At 45.0% G+C, this 19,651-nt stretch overlaps 1 protein-coding gene across 1 annotated transcript in view; it reads left to right on the top strand.

The window, feature by feature from the left end:
- The window catches only part of CDH13 (cadherin 13), a 1,023,676-nt gene that overhangs the window by 526,181 nt on the left and 477,844 nt on the right, over positions 1 to 19,651 (top strand). The window contains exon 5 of the mRNA XM_036832418.1: positions 6,592 to 6,744. Coding sequence (XP_036688313.1) covers positions 6,592 to 6,744 — 153 coding nt within the window. The remainder of the gene's footprint in view (positions 1 to 6,591; positions 6,745 to 19,651) is intronic.

A 19,651-nucleotide genomic window follows, 5' to 3' on the forward strand; every position in this document is an offset into this window, starting at 1 on the left:
CTTTGCAGATTATAAGGATGGGGACGTGTTCTAGGTCCCTTCATGACTCCTGGGCATTACCACTGCCTGGAAAGTTAACTTTGGGGATTTGTAAAAAGAGAAATGAGAAGATACTGAGGTTGCATAGGTAAAGTGACCACATTAAAAAAAAAAAAAAGTACAACAGACTTTAATTTGTGAGTTTATGAAGCATTTTATGATCTTATAAAAACATGCAAACAAAGTTGCACTTTTTTTCAAAGCTTTAATCAGGTGTCTTATGTGTTCCAAACCCAGAAAATGTTAAAAGAATAAGAAATAAATAGCCCAAGGGACAATTACCACCCCCAACAAAGAGGTCCTCTGCTCTCTGTGCCTTAATAGACCTCAGCGGTGAGCAGGGCTGGACCCCGATGATGAGGTGGTCTCCCTAGAGCAGGGCAGAGGGTCAGGAGAAGCTCCAGTGAGTAGTCAATCCCTGGTGCCGAGTCCTGGAAGACCAGGAGGGGATCTAACAGACAGGATGGGGGATAGGAGTACAGCTGACCTAGGTCCAGAGAAAGTGGGCAAAGTTCAGAAGGCCCATGGCTCATGGTGGCAAGAGATAGAACTGGAGAAGCAGGTGGAGGCCCATCAAGGAGGACCCTGGGGGAATTTAATCTGGGAGCAATGGGGAGACATTGAAAGTTTTAATCTGAGAACTGTCTTGGCCAGATTTGTGTTTGCATTTTGGAATGACTGTTCTGGTTGCAATTAGGACAGGAAGGGAAAAGAGAGAATCAGAAACATGGAGGCCAGTTAGGAGACCACTGTAACATTCATTTACTTACTTGGTATGCAAATATTTGCTGAAAACTTACTGTGAGTGTTGTGTGTGTTCTTGGCCCTGACAACAAAACAGTCAAAAATCTCTAGTGGAGATCTGAGTTAAATTACAGGTACTGGAGATTGGCAGAGGACAGAGCTAGAAGTTCTTATAGTAAAGAGAATATACAGAGAATATACAGAACTTGGCGACTATGGCATTTTGATGTATCAAATACATTTTCCATAGGGGAAAAAAAATGATGTCAGCACAATTAAGGAAATGTCTGAACCTACAGGGAAGCACCATAATGGGCAATTAAAAACCACACTGACTGAATAAAGACACAGACCTACTAGAGAATGGACTTGAAGATACGGGGAGGGGGAAGGGTAAGCTGGGACAAAGTGAGAGAGTGGCATGGACATATATACACTACCAAACGTAAAGTAGATAGCTAGTGGGAAGCAGCCGCATAGCACAGGGAGATCAGCTCGGTGCTTTGTGACCACCTAGAGGCGTGGGATAGGGAAGGTGGGAGGGAGGGAGACACAAGAGGGAAGAGATATGGGGACATATGTATATGTATAACTGATTCACTTTGTTATAAAGCAGAAACTAACACACCATTGTAAAGCAATTATACTCCAATAAAGATGTTTAAAAAAAAAAACCACACTGACTAAAGGTAATGTGGGGTTCTGGACTGGATTTTGAATCAGAAAAAATGATAGAAGTAGAAAAATTGGTGAAACCTGAAAACATAAAATCTGGAGGTTAGTTAGTTAATAGTCACGCATCAATGTTAATTTCTCAGTTGTGACCAATGTTCCATGGTTATAAAAGATGTTAATATTAGGGAAAATTGGATGAAAGCTATATGGGAACTTTATACTATCTAGGCAGTGTTTCTATAAATGGAAAGATACTCCTACCCCCAAAGTCTGTATCTATCTATCTGTCTATGAGATATAAAATATATTTATATTACATAAATATAATAATATATGTAAAAATATTACATACTATATATATATATAACCTCCAACCACATTGAATAGAAAAATTATAGAATAATTTATACAAAATGGTCCTATTTATAAAAATGTAAAAACATTCAAAATTGCTATATATTCTGTGAGTATGTATATATGTATATAAATTCATAGAATACCTTTAAAACACAATGCAACTTGGTATTGTTGGCTACTTGCAGCAGAGAATGGAGGTGGGAACGGGATTCAAGGGGGGGCCCTGGCTTTGTCTGTAATACACCACACTCTGGAGGAAGTAGGCAGTGAAAACACCCTTCAAAACTCAGACCAAGCATCACTGCTTGCTCCAAGCCTCTGTATTTCCTGCCCCTCGCTGGGTGCAGAGGACTCTGGTCCCACCTGAGCCATGCCACCGACACAATTGATGTTCCGGTCACCCTCATTGCTGCCTGGGAAGTGACTTTACCCAGGTATGCAGCAGGACTCCTGTGTGCTATTTACACGCCCTTCCCAGAGTGTTGGCACCCAGCGTCCAAGTTCTTTCTCATCATTAGCTATTTTTTTTCATTCTGACTCAGAGGACAATGAAGAAAAATCCCACTGTGAAAAGTAGTGTTGAATTACAAAGAATAATAGGAAGGACCAGCTAATTGTGAAGCCCTGCTATGTGGTATAATGTGTGTTAACAGCTGCTGCAGGAGCAGAGACTCATGACAGGATTTGTTCTGGGCAGGAGTGCACTGGATTTCTTACATTCCATCACATTAAACAACAAGAAAAGGACGATAGCCTTGGGGCCACAGCCATAGAGCAGCATTTGGACAAATCTTAGGAGTTTAACATAGTATAATAAAGGTCATCTGGAAACCCACCTGACTTGCATGGAACAGCTTTGATGTGTGGCTGAGGCCTCCTTTGCAGCCATTGCATACCTCCTATTTCTCCAGCTCAGTGAGGCTGGAGTGGACCGGGGTCCCTCTGAAGCCCCACCTGGGGACCAAGAAGCTGGAGAGCTGTTGGGTAATTCCTGAATCTAAGTTGAGCCAAGACTCCCATCTTTCCCGTGGAGAATGACCCCTACTCCCATGCTTTCTTCTCCAAGGTTCCTCCATGCCCTGGGGTGCCTTTGATATACATGGAAATGTGGGACTTGGAGAAATACCAACTTTGCTTTACTGACGTTCTAGAAAACAGGCTTTTAAGAGTTCCTAATAGTGTTATATGTTTAAAATAGGTCTGGAAGGGAGGTAGCAAACAGGCCCAGCCTTTTTTCCAGCAGAAGTCTCCCAACAGTAACGGTGGAAACCATCACCAATCATAATGAGCGTGGATGGTGCTGAAATCCATCTAAATCGGTGATCCTCAATCCCGGGTGTGCATAGAATCATCCACGGGGCCTATTAAAGCACAGATTGCGAGGCCCCACCACCAGGGTTTCTGATCCAGGGGGTCTGGGTGGAGACTGAGAATCTGCATTTCTGAAGAGCTCCCAGGTGATGCCCAGGCTGGTCCAGGGAACCATATCTTGAGACCAATTGTTGCAGGTAGAATGAGGCCCTTCACTTCCCTGTGCTGGCGGCCCTGTAAGGCTCATCAGTCTGGGGGCACCGTGCCTGGTGTGGCTATGAGCGCTCCTTCAAAACAGATACAGCACTGAGGACCAGGAGGCAGGTTCAACTGATATGTTCAAAGCCAGGCCTTTAAAAACAAAATGTTGGGCTTCCCTGGTGGCGCAGTGGTTAAGAATCCGCCTGCCAATGCAGGGGACACGGGTTTGAGCCCTGGTCCGGGAAGATCCCACATGCCACGGAGCAACTAAGCCCATGTGCCACAACTACCGAGCCTCCGCTCTAGAGCCCATGAGCCACAACTACTGAAGCCAGTGTGCCACAACTACTGAAGCCTGCATGCCTGGAGCCCGTGCTCTGCAACAAGAGAAGCCACCACAATGAGAAGCCCACGCACCGCAACAAAGAGTAGCCCCCCGCTTGCCGCAACTAGAGAAAGCCCACATGCAGCAATGAAGACCCAACGCAGACAAAAATAAATAAATTAAGTAAATAAAAAAAAAATGTTAGAGAGAGAAGACTTGTGCACTGCTGAGCAGAGGTCTTGCTCCTTCCCCAGAGAATCAGTCATTTAAATCCAGCAGCCAGCACTAATTAAACAGGGTTCTCTCCAAGACCCTGCTTCCATGAGGTCACGTGGTTCAAGATCTCTAAGAGAGAGAAAGGAAATGACATAGACCTGATCTTTACAGCAGGAGGAAAAGTTGCCCTGGGAGGATTTCTGAGTCTAGAATTCAGCTTTCCATGTTGAGTGGCAGGTAGAGGAATGGGAGGATGGCAGTATTTGCCTCAAGAGAGCTTTCAGGACGGTCTCCCACTGTGTTTCTTCCAGAAGGTCTGGGGTGCTGTGCTCCCCACCCTTTCAGAGCAGGGGAGGGTCAAGAAAGGAGAACAGATCACAGAAACCTTCTCCTGACAGGTCCTTTCTAGTGGGTGTGGTCAGAAATCCACTCTTAGGAAGCAGGACAGTTCCACAGCCTTTGTAGGTTTCTCATGTTCATTTCCCTTTAGTTAATATGGCCTTTGGAGAGGACTTGTCCCACGGGTGTGTGTAGGGGAGCAAAAGGAAGAGGTTTTAATCCATATTTGGGCTGAAGTGGTAAGAGCAGGAGGGGAGCGATGGTAAATGTGAAAGAGACAAAGAGGAACAGAGTTGGCTCAGATGCCCCTTCCCACAGTAAGTCTGTTTCCAGAGCACTCCTGTCCTGAAACCAGAGACTTTTGTGAGTTTTGTTTCTTAAAAGGAAATGTGTTCCCTTAGAAAGGGATTTTTTTGATATTGTGGCTAAGATGTGTTTTATGCCTAGAGGTGTCAGTCTTACCCATTAACAACAATGGCATGACTTTGTTATTATTATCATTCTTATCTTAGTATTCTAATTGTCTGCTCTGATTTATTGAGCCCCTTCTATGTGCACACAGTATCTCAACAAACTCTCAGCAACCCTGGGAAATAAGTGTCGTTATCCCTATTTTATAGATAAGGAAATTGAGAGCCAAAGAGGCAAAGAATCACATTCAAGGTCACAGGACTGATCGTTGGCCAAGCTAGGATTGAGACATATGTTTGTCTAATCAGTGGAGCTCCTCATTAAACAGATATTGGCCTTGGTCCCTGCCGTATGCCAGGCACTTTGCCAGGCATGGGACCCAGCGGTGAGCCCGATATGCTGAGACTGTTGACCTCATGGAGCTTCCAAGCAGTGAGGGTAATGTCAGTTGGATTCAATCGAGTCAAGCAGTGACTAAAAATTCTTTTCATCAGAAGATACCACATACCTTATTTTTAGTCTTGCTTTGGATGATATTTTCTGTTAATTAAAAAAAATGCAAACAGAGGTAACCAGTGTTTAATCAAAATTCTCAGTGTATTTTAATAAAGAATATTTTAAATCAGAAAAAAACTGTACTGCCCTATGGACTGCATCATGCTCTTACTCCAGTGGTCCTGGCAGAGGAGGCTTGCCATGAGGCTCACTCTGCCTTAGGCACCACTGCCACCTGGTGACCCACGTCAGAATTGCAGGCATGGCGCCCACAGAAGTGCCACCACCACACCTCTTCCTGATTCCACCAGAAGACACATTTCTGGTTCAGCCACCTAAATCCTCCAGACTCAGTTGACTATATTCCAATAGGTGCCTGTTTACTTGTAAATTGATGACAGCCAGATCAGTATTAGCTTTCTTTTATCTGTTGTTCTGAATGTCTATTGTGTTAGTGACCTTTATAGTGTTATAATCAAATTAATGTCTGCAGGTATTGATGATAAAGTGATATTAAATATACATGAATGCTTGTTAGAACTCTAGAACTAACCTATGCAAATTATGATTTTCTCTTTAATTGGATACTTTCAGATGACATCAAAACATAACATAATTTGCCCCCTAATTACCTCTCAACCTCACCTCTCCTCAAACCATTCTGGAATTTTTGAGGCTCTCTCACATGCCTGCTGCCTGTCTATGCTGTTCCCTCTGCCTGGAACTGCCTTCCTATATCTTTACCTTTTGAATTTATTCTTTAAATGTCAGATCAAGGCTGACCACCTATAGTGAATTCAGCAATGACGGTGTTGCATAGCAGTGCCCCTAGGGAGATGGAAGATGGCTTCTGAATCCCATCCTTGTTTCTTTAATAACTGTGACCGTGGCAAGCTTGTGTAATCTCCCCGAGTCTCATTGATTCCATTCATTAAGTATGAGTAATAACATTCCCTGCCCCCAGCATTGTTGTCAGAGTTTTTTAAAGTGTGTGTAAAATTCCTTCTCAGCACCATGCCTAGTACCTGGTAGAAGCAAGGGCATAGGTGGCGCTGTTGATGACTGCATACATGTAGATACCTAGAACCCTGATTAATGCCTGCCCGGTATAGGACTGTCAAACGTTTTCCATTGCTTATTTGGTCTTACTTGCAGAAAAAGAGCCTGTTTCCCAGGAGTTAAAAATAATACAAATGTTCAACCTTGAACTTCATGAAGTTACTTCCCTCTTAGATTCATCACTATACGTCACCCCAGGGCTGGTAAGCTTCCCCGGCTGAAAGCCACAAAGATTTGCATATTAGGATGAAAGGTGTTAAACAGTGATGCTATTTTTGGTGATGCTGCTTTAGTCAAGTTCATCCAGCACCTCTGCGTTGGCACCTGTGATTAGTAGATTGGTCACTGAGGTGTGTTTGTACTGTGCTTTCTCTGTTTTCCAGCCAGAGTCTTAAGTGTCGCTCTGTTTCTCTGACCAGGTAGTCGATAGTGACAGACCGGAAGGGTCCAAGTTCCGGCTCACTGGAAAGGGAGTGGATCAAGAGCCTAAAGGAATTTTCAGAATCAATGAGAACACGGGTAGCGTCTCCGTGACACGGAACTTGGACAGAGAAACAATCGCTACCTATCAAGTGAGTACCCCTCCCCCCCCACCCCCGAGTGCCCACCCCACACGCAGAGATGTGCCTTTCAAAGACTACTTCCCTCCCACTGAGCTCATTATTTCTGTGCTTCATCAAACCCGGGGCTGTGCGGCTTTAAGTGTGTCTCTGTGGAAGCCGAGTGGCATTGAACCCTGACAGAGCAGCAGTGGGGGCCCCTATCTCATCAACGGAGCCCCCCAGCTCTGTGCGAGACTTTGGGCACAAAAAGCCAAGAAGGGGGGACCCTGGGGAGATCTCAGAGGAGGTCAGAAACCTTACATTAACATTGGTTTTCCAGAAACCAGCTTGATAATGAAGAGCTGAAAAAAGTATAAACCCTTGGACCTGATCATTCTACTTTTAGAAAGCCATCCTAAGGAAATAGAGAGGAATTTAGTTAGATTTTTGTACAGTGATGTTATAGCAGGACACGATCCTTAAAATGGAAACAGTTGCTAAATATGAAGCAATATATAATGGTTAAATTATGGCACAATTTTGCAAGGAAGTTTTCTACAACCATTTAAAATATTTTTGAAGAAGTTCTAGTTATATGGGAGATTTTCAAGATATTGAATAGAAACAGACACACCAACACATATGGTATCCTCATTACAGATGGAGTATTTACACATATCATGATGGGAATGTTTGTGAAGAAGCGTGACAGAGGAAAAATCAAAGTGTTGGTGGTTGTATTTGGTGTTGATTTTTTTTTTCGGATTTTTCTACAATGTACTTGCTTCTCTTTTACATGGAGAAACAAAAGGCTATTTGTAAAAGGATAGTTTCAGAAGTTGACACCTGTTCAAGATTCAGAGACCAAAGTAGCTGCACACAGATATTGGGGTGAGCATTAAATCTCATATAGGCTCCAGGTCTGTCCTATACCCTCCCTACGACACCCCCAAGAGTCCCATCTCACAGCCTGTATTAAGGACCCAAGCCTCTGAGGGCAGTAAGCTCATTTTTCAAGAAATGGGACAGGATTCCCAGCCATTTTCGGGGAAAACCTCTGCGGGATGCAGCTCACTGAGCTGGAAGCAGGCACTTGGGAACGAGGCCCAGTCAACAGTGTTTGCTTTCCATCACCATTGCCCGTCACATGCGCATATTTACCTGGATTGGGCTCTGGGGGGTGGCGGCCAGTTTCTAGGACTGGACTTGGCATCTCTGGTTTTCTTTGTCAAAACACCTTGTAAGAACATCCCAATCCCACTTCAACAAAATTACTTCCTCTTCCCTAAAAAAACCTCCATATTCTTCCTTTTCTGCAGACAGAGGGTGGAGGGACATTGCATTGGAGAGTCAAGTGCTCTGGCTGGGAAATGGGTACCCTGGGTCTAGCCTCCTCTGTCACCATGAGATACTGACCTTGGGAAGACCAAGTAAGCACTGGTCCTCAGGATTCCACCCATAAAATGCAGATAAGACTTGCCTAGCCACCAGCTGGATTGCTGTGAGTTTCCAGTGAGGAGAAGATAGAAGAGGGCATTAGAGGCATTAAAATACTAGACAAATACAGGGCAGTGGGTGAGGAAGGGCCCATCCAGCCTCATGCTGAACAGGGTGTTCCAGGGTCCCGGGTCCTGGGAGGACCTCCCTCTCAGAAACTTTGCCAAAAGGCAGATGCTGTGAGCATCTGCAGGGGGTACCATCTGTCAGAGGATGCCAAAGGGTGACCAGTGTGCATCCTCAGTGAACCCCCGGCACGGAATCTGGTTGTTGTAGAAATTGAATGTTGGCACCCTCAGAAGTTCCCAGGTCCAGCTGGACTTGACGGTGACCACAGGTGACCTGGCAGCTGTCAGTGTCCAGCTGCTGTAGGACAAGCCAGCTGCAGACCATGGGTAGATGCCCTCTACTTTTTCCCTGCCTGTGATAGGAATATCTCTTAATTTTCAGACGCAAGGAACTAAAGATACGATACGTTTCATAATTTCATAGCATAGTGATTCAGACCTCTGGGGTTAGCAAATTGCCATTCAAGTCTCAGCACTGCCGTTTACTGTGCTGTTTTTATCTTGGGCGACCCACTTACCCTCTCTGAGGATTTTTGATTCTCCTCCACAAAGTGGGGATAGTATCAGCATGTCTAAGGACTGTATAAAATGAAATAAAATTATTTTTGCAAATTCTTAGCACAATGCCCATCACCTAGTGAGCTTTCAGTAAATCAGAGCTGCTCTTATTCATTTTTTTGCTGAAAAAGATTTAAATTTTTTGGTTAAGTTCCACAAGCTTTTAACAACAGTTTCCTACCTTCAACTGTGAGAAGGTTGACATCTACCACAGACTCATGGTTTTTCCTTCTATCCTGACAGGAACTGAACTTCATAGCATTTGCTGCCCCTCTTTTAAGTAAAGAGAGAGATTCCTGGAGGAAGCTGAGCTCTAGAATTACCTAGGAAATTAAGAGGGTACAAGATAAAGAATAAAGGAGCGGAAGTCTTCTTGGGAGTGTTCTGTAGCCTGGAAATAGGACTAGCGTGAATCAGAGAAACCGGAAAAAACTGGTTGCTAGGAGTGAGAACTGGTAAATGAGAGGCTGAGAGATGCCTTTTTGGGGTGACTCCGTAGGAGCTATTTTAAGAGCTGAACAAGAGTTTGGATGCATGCGTGGCTAATTGATCCTCTCTGATGTTTTTGGGACCCAAAGGTGGTTTAAAACTTCGTCACCCTTTTGGGAGTCCTTCCACATTCAGAGAGAGATTTCTGGGCTCTGTAAACCAGGGCCCACCTCAGAGTGAACATTCTCCTTAGATGGCAATGACCTTGATCTCCAGGGACAGTGAGGGGAAGATGCCTTGGGGCAGTTACAGCGGGAAGAACTCAAACACCAACATTCAAGGACTGATAGGGAGTGGGAGTGATGAGAAGGTGGCCTTTGGTCAATCAGGTGGCTTGGTTTTGATGTTGTCAAAGATACCAGTCAGAGATTTTCTTTAAGGAGAATTTTTGATTCATGAAATGTCCCTTTCCTCTGGCTTCCGAAAGCTGAATGCAGGGCTGTCAGGTACAGCTGTGCAGGGATTTTACTGCACAAGGGGGATGGCTGAGGGATGAGAAAGGCCTGATCCAGCCCCCAGTTTACTCGCCAAAAGCTGCACTGCAGTTCAGGGCTGTGTCCACAGGGAGAGGGCGGCCCCTTTCTAATGCTCACAAAGGTATCAGAGGCAGGGTTGAGTAGAAAACCCCACTATTTTTTTATTTTTAATTTGGGTCACTTTTATTTTTATGTAAATGATAATAGTGATTAATATCAACGGCTCTGGGGTCAGAAAATTGTTTTTCAAATCTCAGCGCTGCTGCTTACTGAGCTGTGTGATCTTGGGCAACCCACTTACCCTCTCTGATCTTGTGATTCTCATCCATAAAATAGGGATAGTACTAGCACCTTTAATGCTTGTATTGAGTTGGCCAAAAAGTTCATTTGGGTTTCTCCATAAGGTGTTACAGAAAAGCCCGAACGAACTTTTTGGCCAGTCCAATAAAAGATGAAATGACGAGTTTTTGCTAACTAATAGTTGCTAAACAGCTAGTAAAATAGAGTCTGGTCTGTAGCATAGAGCATCTCATATTTTTCCTTAAAGTGAGGCCATGTAGTATGTAGCAGTTACAAACATAATTTTGCATGTAGCCATGCTGGCTGAATTAAAAGCACAGCTTTTATGGACTAGCTATGGGAACTTGGGCAGGGTATCTGCCTTGATTTTATCATCTGTGAAATGGGTACAATAATAATACTGATCTCATAGGAGTTAATGGACTAAATGAGTTAATGCGTGTCAAGCGTTTGGAATAGTACCAGGAACATGGTAAGCCCCATACAGTCTTACCACATGAGTGAGAATTAGTGAGGGGAAAGGCAAAGGAGGTAAATGAAAACTGGTGGTGGCCCAGCCTTCCCATCTCAAGCATGAACTTCTCTTAAATAATCTTGAGTTTATTTGTAGTTTCATAATGTACTCCATAGCATATCAATTGATTCATCAATTCATTCATTCTTAATATATTTGATTGAGGACCTGCAGGATGAGGAATATAATGGGAAATAAGACGCACCAGGTTCCCTGCCCTCACGGAGCTTTCATTTTAATGCGTAAGCTTTGTTTCAAAATAAACGGATTTAAGTTCCTCGCCACTGTGTACAGGTGATATGCCAGGGAGTTGTGCCGTGTTCGTTGTTCGTTGTCTTGGTTTACCCCTGGCGCAGGGCCACATGTGCCCAGTGGAGAGGCTGCTGGGGCTTGGCGGGCATACAGTGTCTGAAAGGAGTACCAGGGGTACAGCGGCCAAACGGCGACCTGGCCTGAGCCACTCTTCACCAGCCTCACGAGGACCCAGTTTCTAATGCCAGGTCCCCCATGCCTCTCACTCTTCAATTTAGTCTTTGTCCTGTTTTCTTCGTGTCCCTGCTGAGGAAGGTCCCTACCTATTACTCTGTGTTTGGTTCTGCTATTTCTGGATTTTAATGAAAACTGGGTTCCTGCCTTCTCAATATACTTTGGGCACAAGAAAGTTGCAAATCCACTTCATTTCAATCACCTATTTAGAAATGATTTACTGTCTTAGTGCAGTTAGGTCCATCTTGTCCCTGGTGGGCATTGTGGTTGGTTGCAGATCTGCTTCTTCAAAGAGCAGAATCCTGGGTCTCCAATTCCCACATTTTACTTTCCCCTCTTGCAAGTTTAAAAAGCAGAGAGCACATGGGTGAATTTTGTTGTTGTTTATTTTAAAGATAAGTGCTATTCACATGCAAGTTCATGCTATGGTGCTAGCATTTTCCAAATCCAACAAGAAAGCATTGTGAACTAAGCCTCAGAGATTTGCACGAAAAGAAATAGTCTGAGATAAATTTGTCCTTGAGCCCCTGAATGTGTATCATCATTAAAGTTACTGTTTTTTGAACTCTACATGGCTGATGTTGTGCTAAACAACTCATATACTTTGTCTTACTTAATCCATTCACACAAGAGACTTCAGAAGTAGGTGTTAACACCATTTTATAGATAAGCAAATAACTGTTAAATAATTTTTCAAGGTCTCCCAGCTGGTGTGTGTTGAATCTGGGATCCATATCTGTTTCTCTCCACTTCTAAAGCCCTGAATTTTCAATTACTAAGAAACACTTCTTCCTATTTTACCTCCAGCTAGACTCTGATGTCTAATCTGCAAATTCCTAGGCCTCTTTCCCAGGAACTCCACTTATTGGAAGGGGATTTGACTCGCTGGATGATCTGTTTCTTCTTAAATACTGTCTTTTTCCAAGACCCACGGCCACCTGCCCACTCTCCCTGCTGCAGCCCCCAAAGGGCTTCCCATGCTTCTGACCCGAAGTGGCACCTGGCAAAATAATTTAGCTCTTGCCGTATTGGAAGCTGACATATTAATGCAAAGCCTCCTGAAATATTACTCATTATTATGCATTTTGCCAGCATTTGAGTGATTTGTGAACTCTTCACTGGAATAAAGTAGTGTAAATGATTCATGAATGACCAAGTTTATGAAATTCTATAAAAATATTAGCAGGTGGTAATGATTCACTCACACTGTGTCTATAATCTGCTGGCTGCAAATTTGTCAATATGGGAGGACAGGAGTGGAGGGGGAGACAGAGTCTGTTAGGCAGGTGGGGGGTTGGAGTTGGGCCCAGCAGGGGGTGAGAGGTGAAACAGGAAACAGGAGCTTGGTAGTGGGCAGGTGTCACGGGCAGGAGACCTTCGCCCTGCTCCATTGTCCACCGTGGGAGATGCACCAAGCACTGGGGATGTCACAGTTGGATGGGAGAAGAGGGGAGCACTTGGAAAGAGAACAAGAACTGACATTTACTGAGCACCTATTAAGTCCCCAAGAACTCTCTAGACCTCCACATTCACAAGCTTTATTATCTTGTCCTTACTGACGTGTTAGCTGAGGGCCAAAGTGGGTCCCAAAATATATTATTGTTTAATGTGGGTGTTAACATTTATTGAACATTTACAACGTGCCAAGGCTCTGTGCTAGATACCTAAGTAATGATCTCATTTAATGTTTATAAAGGTGAGCTTGATGCGGTTATCATTCTCAATTATAGAACTGGTAAAGGGAACCATCTGTGTTCTTGGTCTTAGAACTCCAGTAGGATTTCATTGTGTCCTTCTGAAAATGTGCTCACATTTTCTGGGATACAACTTGCTCTCTTTTGAGCCAATTTCTGGATAAGTTTTGACTTTATGGCTAAGAGTATTACTGTGAATTTGGAATACACCAGACAGGCAAAGGGAATCTATCCTTGCTCCTGTGTTTCCCTTCATTTGTGGCTCCGCCCCAGTGCTAACACATATGACAATTTAGCAGAAAGTACATTAAGATGAAAAATGCTGCTGTCATGTGGAAGTATGTGTATCATACTGTTAGCAATCATAAGACAATTGGGAGATGTAGATTCACTCAGGTTAGAGAGTTATAACAATGTCCATGTTGTACATGGGTGACGCACACATTACCTTGATAGAATTGCGCTGCCCATGACAATACTTGTACTTGGAAATCCTCCCCCAGCCCTCAGTTCTGGGGACAAGCTAATTCTTTCTCCATCCTCTAGTCTGATCTTCCCCATGGCTGTCTTTTTTAGTTGTGATTCCTCCAACTAACATACAAAGAAAAGGGTTTATTGCAGGGTACAGATGGCTTATAGAATTGCCAAAGAGACCCAACAACCTGGTTTCCATGTAAAATGACCAGAAACAGCAGTGCCACAGGAAATACCCAGCCATATATGATACAATTCTAGAGCAAGGGTTCTCAGCCTCAGTACTACTGACACTTAGGGCTGGATAATGCTTTGTTACGGGGGCTGGCCTTGGGCATCACAGGATGTTTGGAAGTGCACCTGGCCTCCAGCCACTAGATGCCAATAGTATCCCCCAGTGCCAGTCGTGACAATCATCCAGATACTGCCAATTGCCCCACGGGGGCAAAATTGCCCCCAGCTGAGAACCACTGTTCTAGAGGAGTCATCATCACTGCCACCTCTTCCTGTCACCCTGCTCCTGCGATGCTCAGAACGGGGTGGTAGCGACTCCCTTGGCTGCCCTGAAATGCTGGGTGACTCTGATGCCATGCTTTCCGGAACCTCCAATCCCCAAAGCAGAGCCACTGCCTATGTCTCTCACTTCCCTCACCGAGTCGCATGATGAGATGTGTTCAGGGAAGACCCTGTATCATAGGAAGGACTCCAGCTGAGCTAGCAAGGGGCCTGGGGCGGGGGCTGTCACCTTCAGGGTCAGCCACGCCATCTGGGATATAACTCGCTCTGGATGAGTTATACAGTACAATTTATTGCAGGTGAGAGGCGGTCAGTGACGAGGATGGCTAGCCGAGGGCCAGTGACCGGTCCTTGCCTGGAGAGTGTGGCTTCACCCCTATGATCTCGTCTCCACATTTTGGTCCTGTCGATCAATAAGACATATGGCCTAGGAAAGCGTCCTAACTGGGAGGAGACAGAGGACTTGGGTTAAAAGTTTAGGCTTTGGTATCAGACCTACTGAGGTTAGACAGACCCTGCTAACAGAGGAGCCATATGAAATTGCCATTTTTATAGTTGAAAAAAGCGTGAATAGCGGCCATTTCATGGTTTGTCCTGATACTGTATCACCTTTGGCAAGCTATTCTCTTCTCGAGCTGTGTTCTCATCTTTAGAACGAGGGTGAGATTGCAGGACCGTCTCCTCGTGGTATTGCAGTTGGTGAGTGGGGTGTGTAAGAAGAGTGCTCCATACACTTACTGAGTGTTCCAGAATTGGGAGCCATCACCTCATGTGCCAGTTTTGTAGGTGAAGCTCCCTGCAGGGGAAAGAGAGGTGAAGCAGGTGCTAGGCATCCAGCGAGCAGTTAAATGGTTGAATGTCAGTAACACCGTGTGTTCCTCCGGAGAAGGCAATCATCCAAATGGGCGGTTTTCAAAGCGCGGCCCCCCAGACCAGCAGCAGCGTCTGGGAACTTGTTAGAAATGCCAATTCTCAGGCCCCACCTCGGGCCTAACAAGCCCTCCAGGTGGTTCTGATGCTGGCACACGTTTGAGAACCCCAGGTCTAAATCCACTAAGTGTTAACTTCAGGGCAGCTGGCTTGATTCATTAATTTGCCTCAGTGAAGGTGGCCTTTGAGCCATTTCCATTACAGTGCTGCTGGGGTCATAGGTTTGTGCCTGAAAGGTGCTTATTTCTCCAGGTGCCCTGGTACGCCATGTGAAAGCCCTCTCAATCCAATCCATACTCTTCAAAACTGCCTTTGTTTTTGTTTCGTTAATGGCCCCTGAGAGCCAGGCAAATTTGTCCCAAGCCTCTTTGCTCTTTCTTCTGTAGACTTTGGATGACTGTTAAATACCATGTTACTGAGTCTTTGCTTATTTCTCAGACCAACCTTTTAGGCCAGAGATGAAAGTGTCTTCAGAAGATTTGAGCCAGTTCAGGCAAAAATAATTCCGGATAGGAAGAAGCTGGCCCTGGGCTCAGCAGAACCAGCTTTTCTGCCATCTTAGATCTGTAACCTTGAGTAAGTTATTTGTGGTTCTCAAACTTTGCTGCACTTTAAAAAAAATCACCTGGGGAGCTTTTAAAACCCCTGATGCCCAAGCTGTACTCCAAACCAATTAAATCAGAATGTGTTGGAGTGGGACCAAACCTCAGTCCATTGATCAACTCTCCAGGTGTTTCCACTGTGAAGCCAAGTTTGAGAACCACTGAGTTAATATAATTCATTGATACCCCAGTTTATTCATCACTAGGATTGGGTTTAATGACACCAACCAATGATTTGTTGTGAATGTCAAATGAGATATACAGGTAGGAGTTCCTAACACACAGTAGCAGAGAATCAAAGATATTATCTCCCCTCAATCAACCGCTTCACTCAGTGAATATCTGAAACAAACTCCTTTCTGATCTCTCTTTTGACACAAGCACTTAAAAAATTGAAATGCAGAGAAACACAATTCGATAAATAAGTAAACGGATTGTTTTCTGACTCACTTTAGAAAAAAATAATTCAGGAATTGCTCGCAGTCTTTCCCCGCGCCAGTACCTCCAAGCATCTCCATCTGACTCTTTCCTGATTGGCTCTTCATGTTTCCAAGCGCCTCATTTTGCAACCTGGGCTTATCTGCCAGGTGCACCTGGTGAAACTGAGGCATGAAGAGGTTAAACGGCACCACTGCAGCAGCCGCATACGTGGATTAGACCACCGAGTTGCTCCTGACTGATTACTTATTTGGTCCACTAAGCAAAGCTGCTTCCTCACTCAGGGCTATGGAAACATATTTTCTAAACTTCATTAGCACAAACTCCTCAGAAGAGGTCCAACTTGAATCTTGGCAGGTGGGAGAACCCCGCATTCCTCCCTCAACTTTCTCCTCCCCTCGCCTCCCAGGCACCTGGCCCACAGTCTGGACCTACCAAACGTTCATGGCATGAATAAATGTGTGATGATCAATTTTTCTTTTTTTCTTTCTTTTTTTTTTGTTTTAGTTATCTAACTATAACCAAATCTTTTTCCTCGTAGCTTTTTTTTCAAATGACTTGGTGGCTTTTTTTTTTTGCCCAAGATGCTGAAGAACTACAAAATATCAGGACTGCAAGAGCCTTTAGACCCATTTTATCTAAACTGCTAAATTTATAAGTAAGAACAAGTTCAATAATTGACAAATGGTTTTGACCCTCAGTACTGAAAAAAAAATGCTGTTGCTATTTTGTTATCCCTCCAAAACAGGCATGGTGGCCACCCCCTCTGGGACTAGATCCTGCAAACACAGATAAGACACCCATTCTAGCTTCCACCACCCACTCTCCATCTATTTGCATCATCAGTAGGCATACAGGGTTGGGGTTTTTTTTTCACATTTTGTAAAAATGGGCTGGGGAGGGAAGGAAGGAGGAGTTAGTCGGGAGCAGGGACCAGGAGGAGGAAGGAGCAAAAGAGAAGATGAAGACAGGCTGTCCTCCTCCTCTGGCCCCTTAAAGTGAGCTTGACACTTTGGGGTTAGAGGGCAGAAAATGATGGAAATTATTTTTTTTATGAGATACTTTGCAAAATTGGAGGACCAGAAGCTAATTAAACCAATGGCAAAAGACCGGGTAAGATTCCAGGTTCAAGCACTACGGCTGTGAGGCCAAGCGACAAAGGATGACAGTTCTAAAGCAGGCCATCCCCCTGCCCAGAGACTCCTGCAGCACCTTGGCGTGGGAAGGGTTGGTAACTAGGGCGTGGATCACCATGGCGAAGCTCCCTCGAGTGGCCCAGATGAAGGAGGAAGAAGCTGACACTGATCAGGGGGCACTTGTGAAGTCAGCTTTGGGTTTCCCAGGATGTGCCTGGAGTGATGTTGTGATGGGGGCTAAGTTCCCTTTGAGCAGGTGGAAACCCAGAGTCCTGTGATGGGGAATAAGGGCACATGTGACCCATGTCCTCACTGAGGCTGCGGGAGCTACCGACCTGCAGGTTACCCAGCTCAGTTCTGGCCAGCCCCCTGCTTAAAGTTTAATTGAAACAGACTGCATCAATTAGAGAACTGAAATGGAGTGAATCTGTGAGCAAAATCCCAGGATGAAAAGGAGAGTGTGGAGGACCCTGCTCTTCTGCCAGCTGAGCCTTCTCTTCCAGCCAAGAGAAGCGTAGCAAAGTGGACAGCACTTGCGGAGAGGCGACCTGGGACTGCCAAAAGGTTGTGCGCACACGAAGGCCAGCGTGCCCTCAGCAGCCCCGTCAAGCATAATTCAGATCAACTACAAGATTTATTGACTCAGCAGACATCGATGGGGTGCCGAACTCATGCCAGCCACTGGTTCAAGTTACTGGGGATAGAGCAGCAAATCACCACCAAGTTTCTGCTTCATGGAACTCTGTCAATATACAGACATTAGTGGGTATGTAACACATCAGGTGGTTATACATGCTGGGAATAAAAATGCAGCAGGTTAAAGATGCAGAGAGTGATGGAAGCAGCTGCGTGGTCCAGGCAGGCCTCACCTGGAGTTGACATTTGCAGGGAGACCTGATGGAAGGTCTGAGGGCAGGAATGCTGTCCTTCCCTCTCAGGTATCCTTGACATCAGGGGTTCTCATCCAGGGTGACTGTGCCCCCCCCAGGGGACATCTGGCAATGCCTGGCGACGTTTTTGGTTGCCCCAACTTGGTGTTACTGGCATCTAGTGGGTCGAGGTGAGAGATGTTACTCAACATCCTACAAGGCACAGGACAGACCCCATGTGTCATGCTTTGCAGGCACCAGCATGGGGCTGGCCTCTTAGAGGATCTGGTTTGTTCACTGAAATATTCATCAGGCTTGAATAGACAAGAGGTCTGTTCATTTCTAGGGCACAACAGCACGGGATACTGTCCCCGTCCTTGTAAAGCTCTTGGTCTAGTTGGGGATGATGATTTGTAACAAGACACCTACACCACCATGGGACAAGGGCAGGGCCATCAAAGCAAGTGATGAAGAATGAGGAGGAGTGTTAGCCAGGGGACAGGAGGGGGCAGGGCAGGAGAGTGTTCCGGAGAGAGGGGGTAGAAGAGCTTAAGCTGCTCTGGAGAAGTGAGACAGTGACTCCTGAGGGAAATAGGAAATGGACTTGACTAGCGAGGAGGCGGGGGGTGGGGGGGGGCGGCGAATGCCGAGGAATGAGCTTAGACGTAATAGCCCTTGGTCACGGGCAGATGTTAGAGTGTTTCAGGCTGAAGAGTGACACGGTCAGATTTGGATTTTGCACAGACTGCTCTGCTTGCCAGTGGAGGACAGTGAGAGGCAGTGAGTCCTGTCTCTGTGTCTCTGAAGCCAGAGTGGCACAAATCACATAAATGACGTCCTCTCCCGGAAGACCTGGGTGGTGAATTCAAACTCATGGTGAAGATATTAAATATACCTTTGGGTGAAATAAGTAGCAAGAATTGAGGGACCTGGTCCCACCAGGGCTTGCAGAGTAGGGTAAGGAGCTTGGATTTTATTCTAAGGACGCCTAGGAGGGCTTTAACCAAGGGAGTGACATCCAATTTGCATTCCAGGAAGATAAGATTTATTCGAGAAAGTCAACAATAACATTCAAATTGCCGTGAAATAGAAATTAATTCAAAAATGCATTCATTTGTTGAGAACCCACTACCTAGCAGGCACTGGGAGAGAGAGATAAAAGATAAACCCTGCCTTCCCCGAGCTCAGCCTTAAAGTTCCCTTCTAGACAGAGTAAACCAGAAAACCTCTCTTTATTCTAAATCCATGGGTGGAGGGGTGGGGAATACTTTATGTGTTTGCCTGGTCCTTCCCATTTAGTTTGGCTCAATCTCCAGGCCAAGAGAGCATTCCCTGTTAAAATTCCAAGCTTTTAGTTCTTTCTTCTTTGTGAGTTTATCAGTGGGCTATCTCAAAATTGTTTATTAAACACAGTTGGCTGGAGCTGTTAGCTGTTGATTTGTTTGATTGGCAGCTGTTTTAAGATCTTTATTATGAAGAAAGCTTATCTTGTTCTTGCAATAAGGCGTTATGTGGCAAAAGATCATTTCCATATTACTTTTCTTTCTTCTGAAGGTATGGATATTTGCATAATGGACTCCTTTATGCAAAGTCCATGTTTCTGGTACCATGTTGGAAAGATGACATGCTTGCTAAAGGGACTTGATTGTGTTCTGTCACTTGTAGATGCTCCTTCCCTGCCTGCAGCTGGGGTCAAACTGAGCCTTGGTCAATGTGACAGACCAGGCACTCCAAAGGTGGGATAAAGTGAAAGACAGGAGAGAAGGCATCCTCATTAAATGATGGCTTAGCAGGTCAAACATTACTGGATCCAAGACTAGGTTGACGATGTTTGACAATGAGAAGTTGGGAGGAGAGCCCTGTGTTCTTCCGAAGTGGATCATACCCTCC

Source organism: Balaenoptera musculus, chromosome 19 (assembly GCF_009873245.2).
Source record: "Balaenoptera musculus isolate JJ_BM4_2016_0621 chromosome 19, mBalMus1.pri.v3, whole genome shotgun sequence".
NCBI lineage: Eukaryota > Metazoa > Chordata > Mammalia > Artiodactyla > Balaenopteridae > Balaenoptera > Balaenoptera musculus.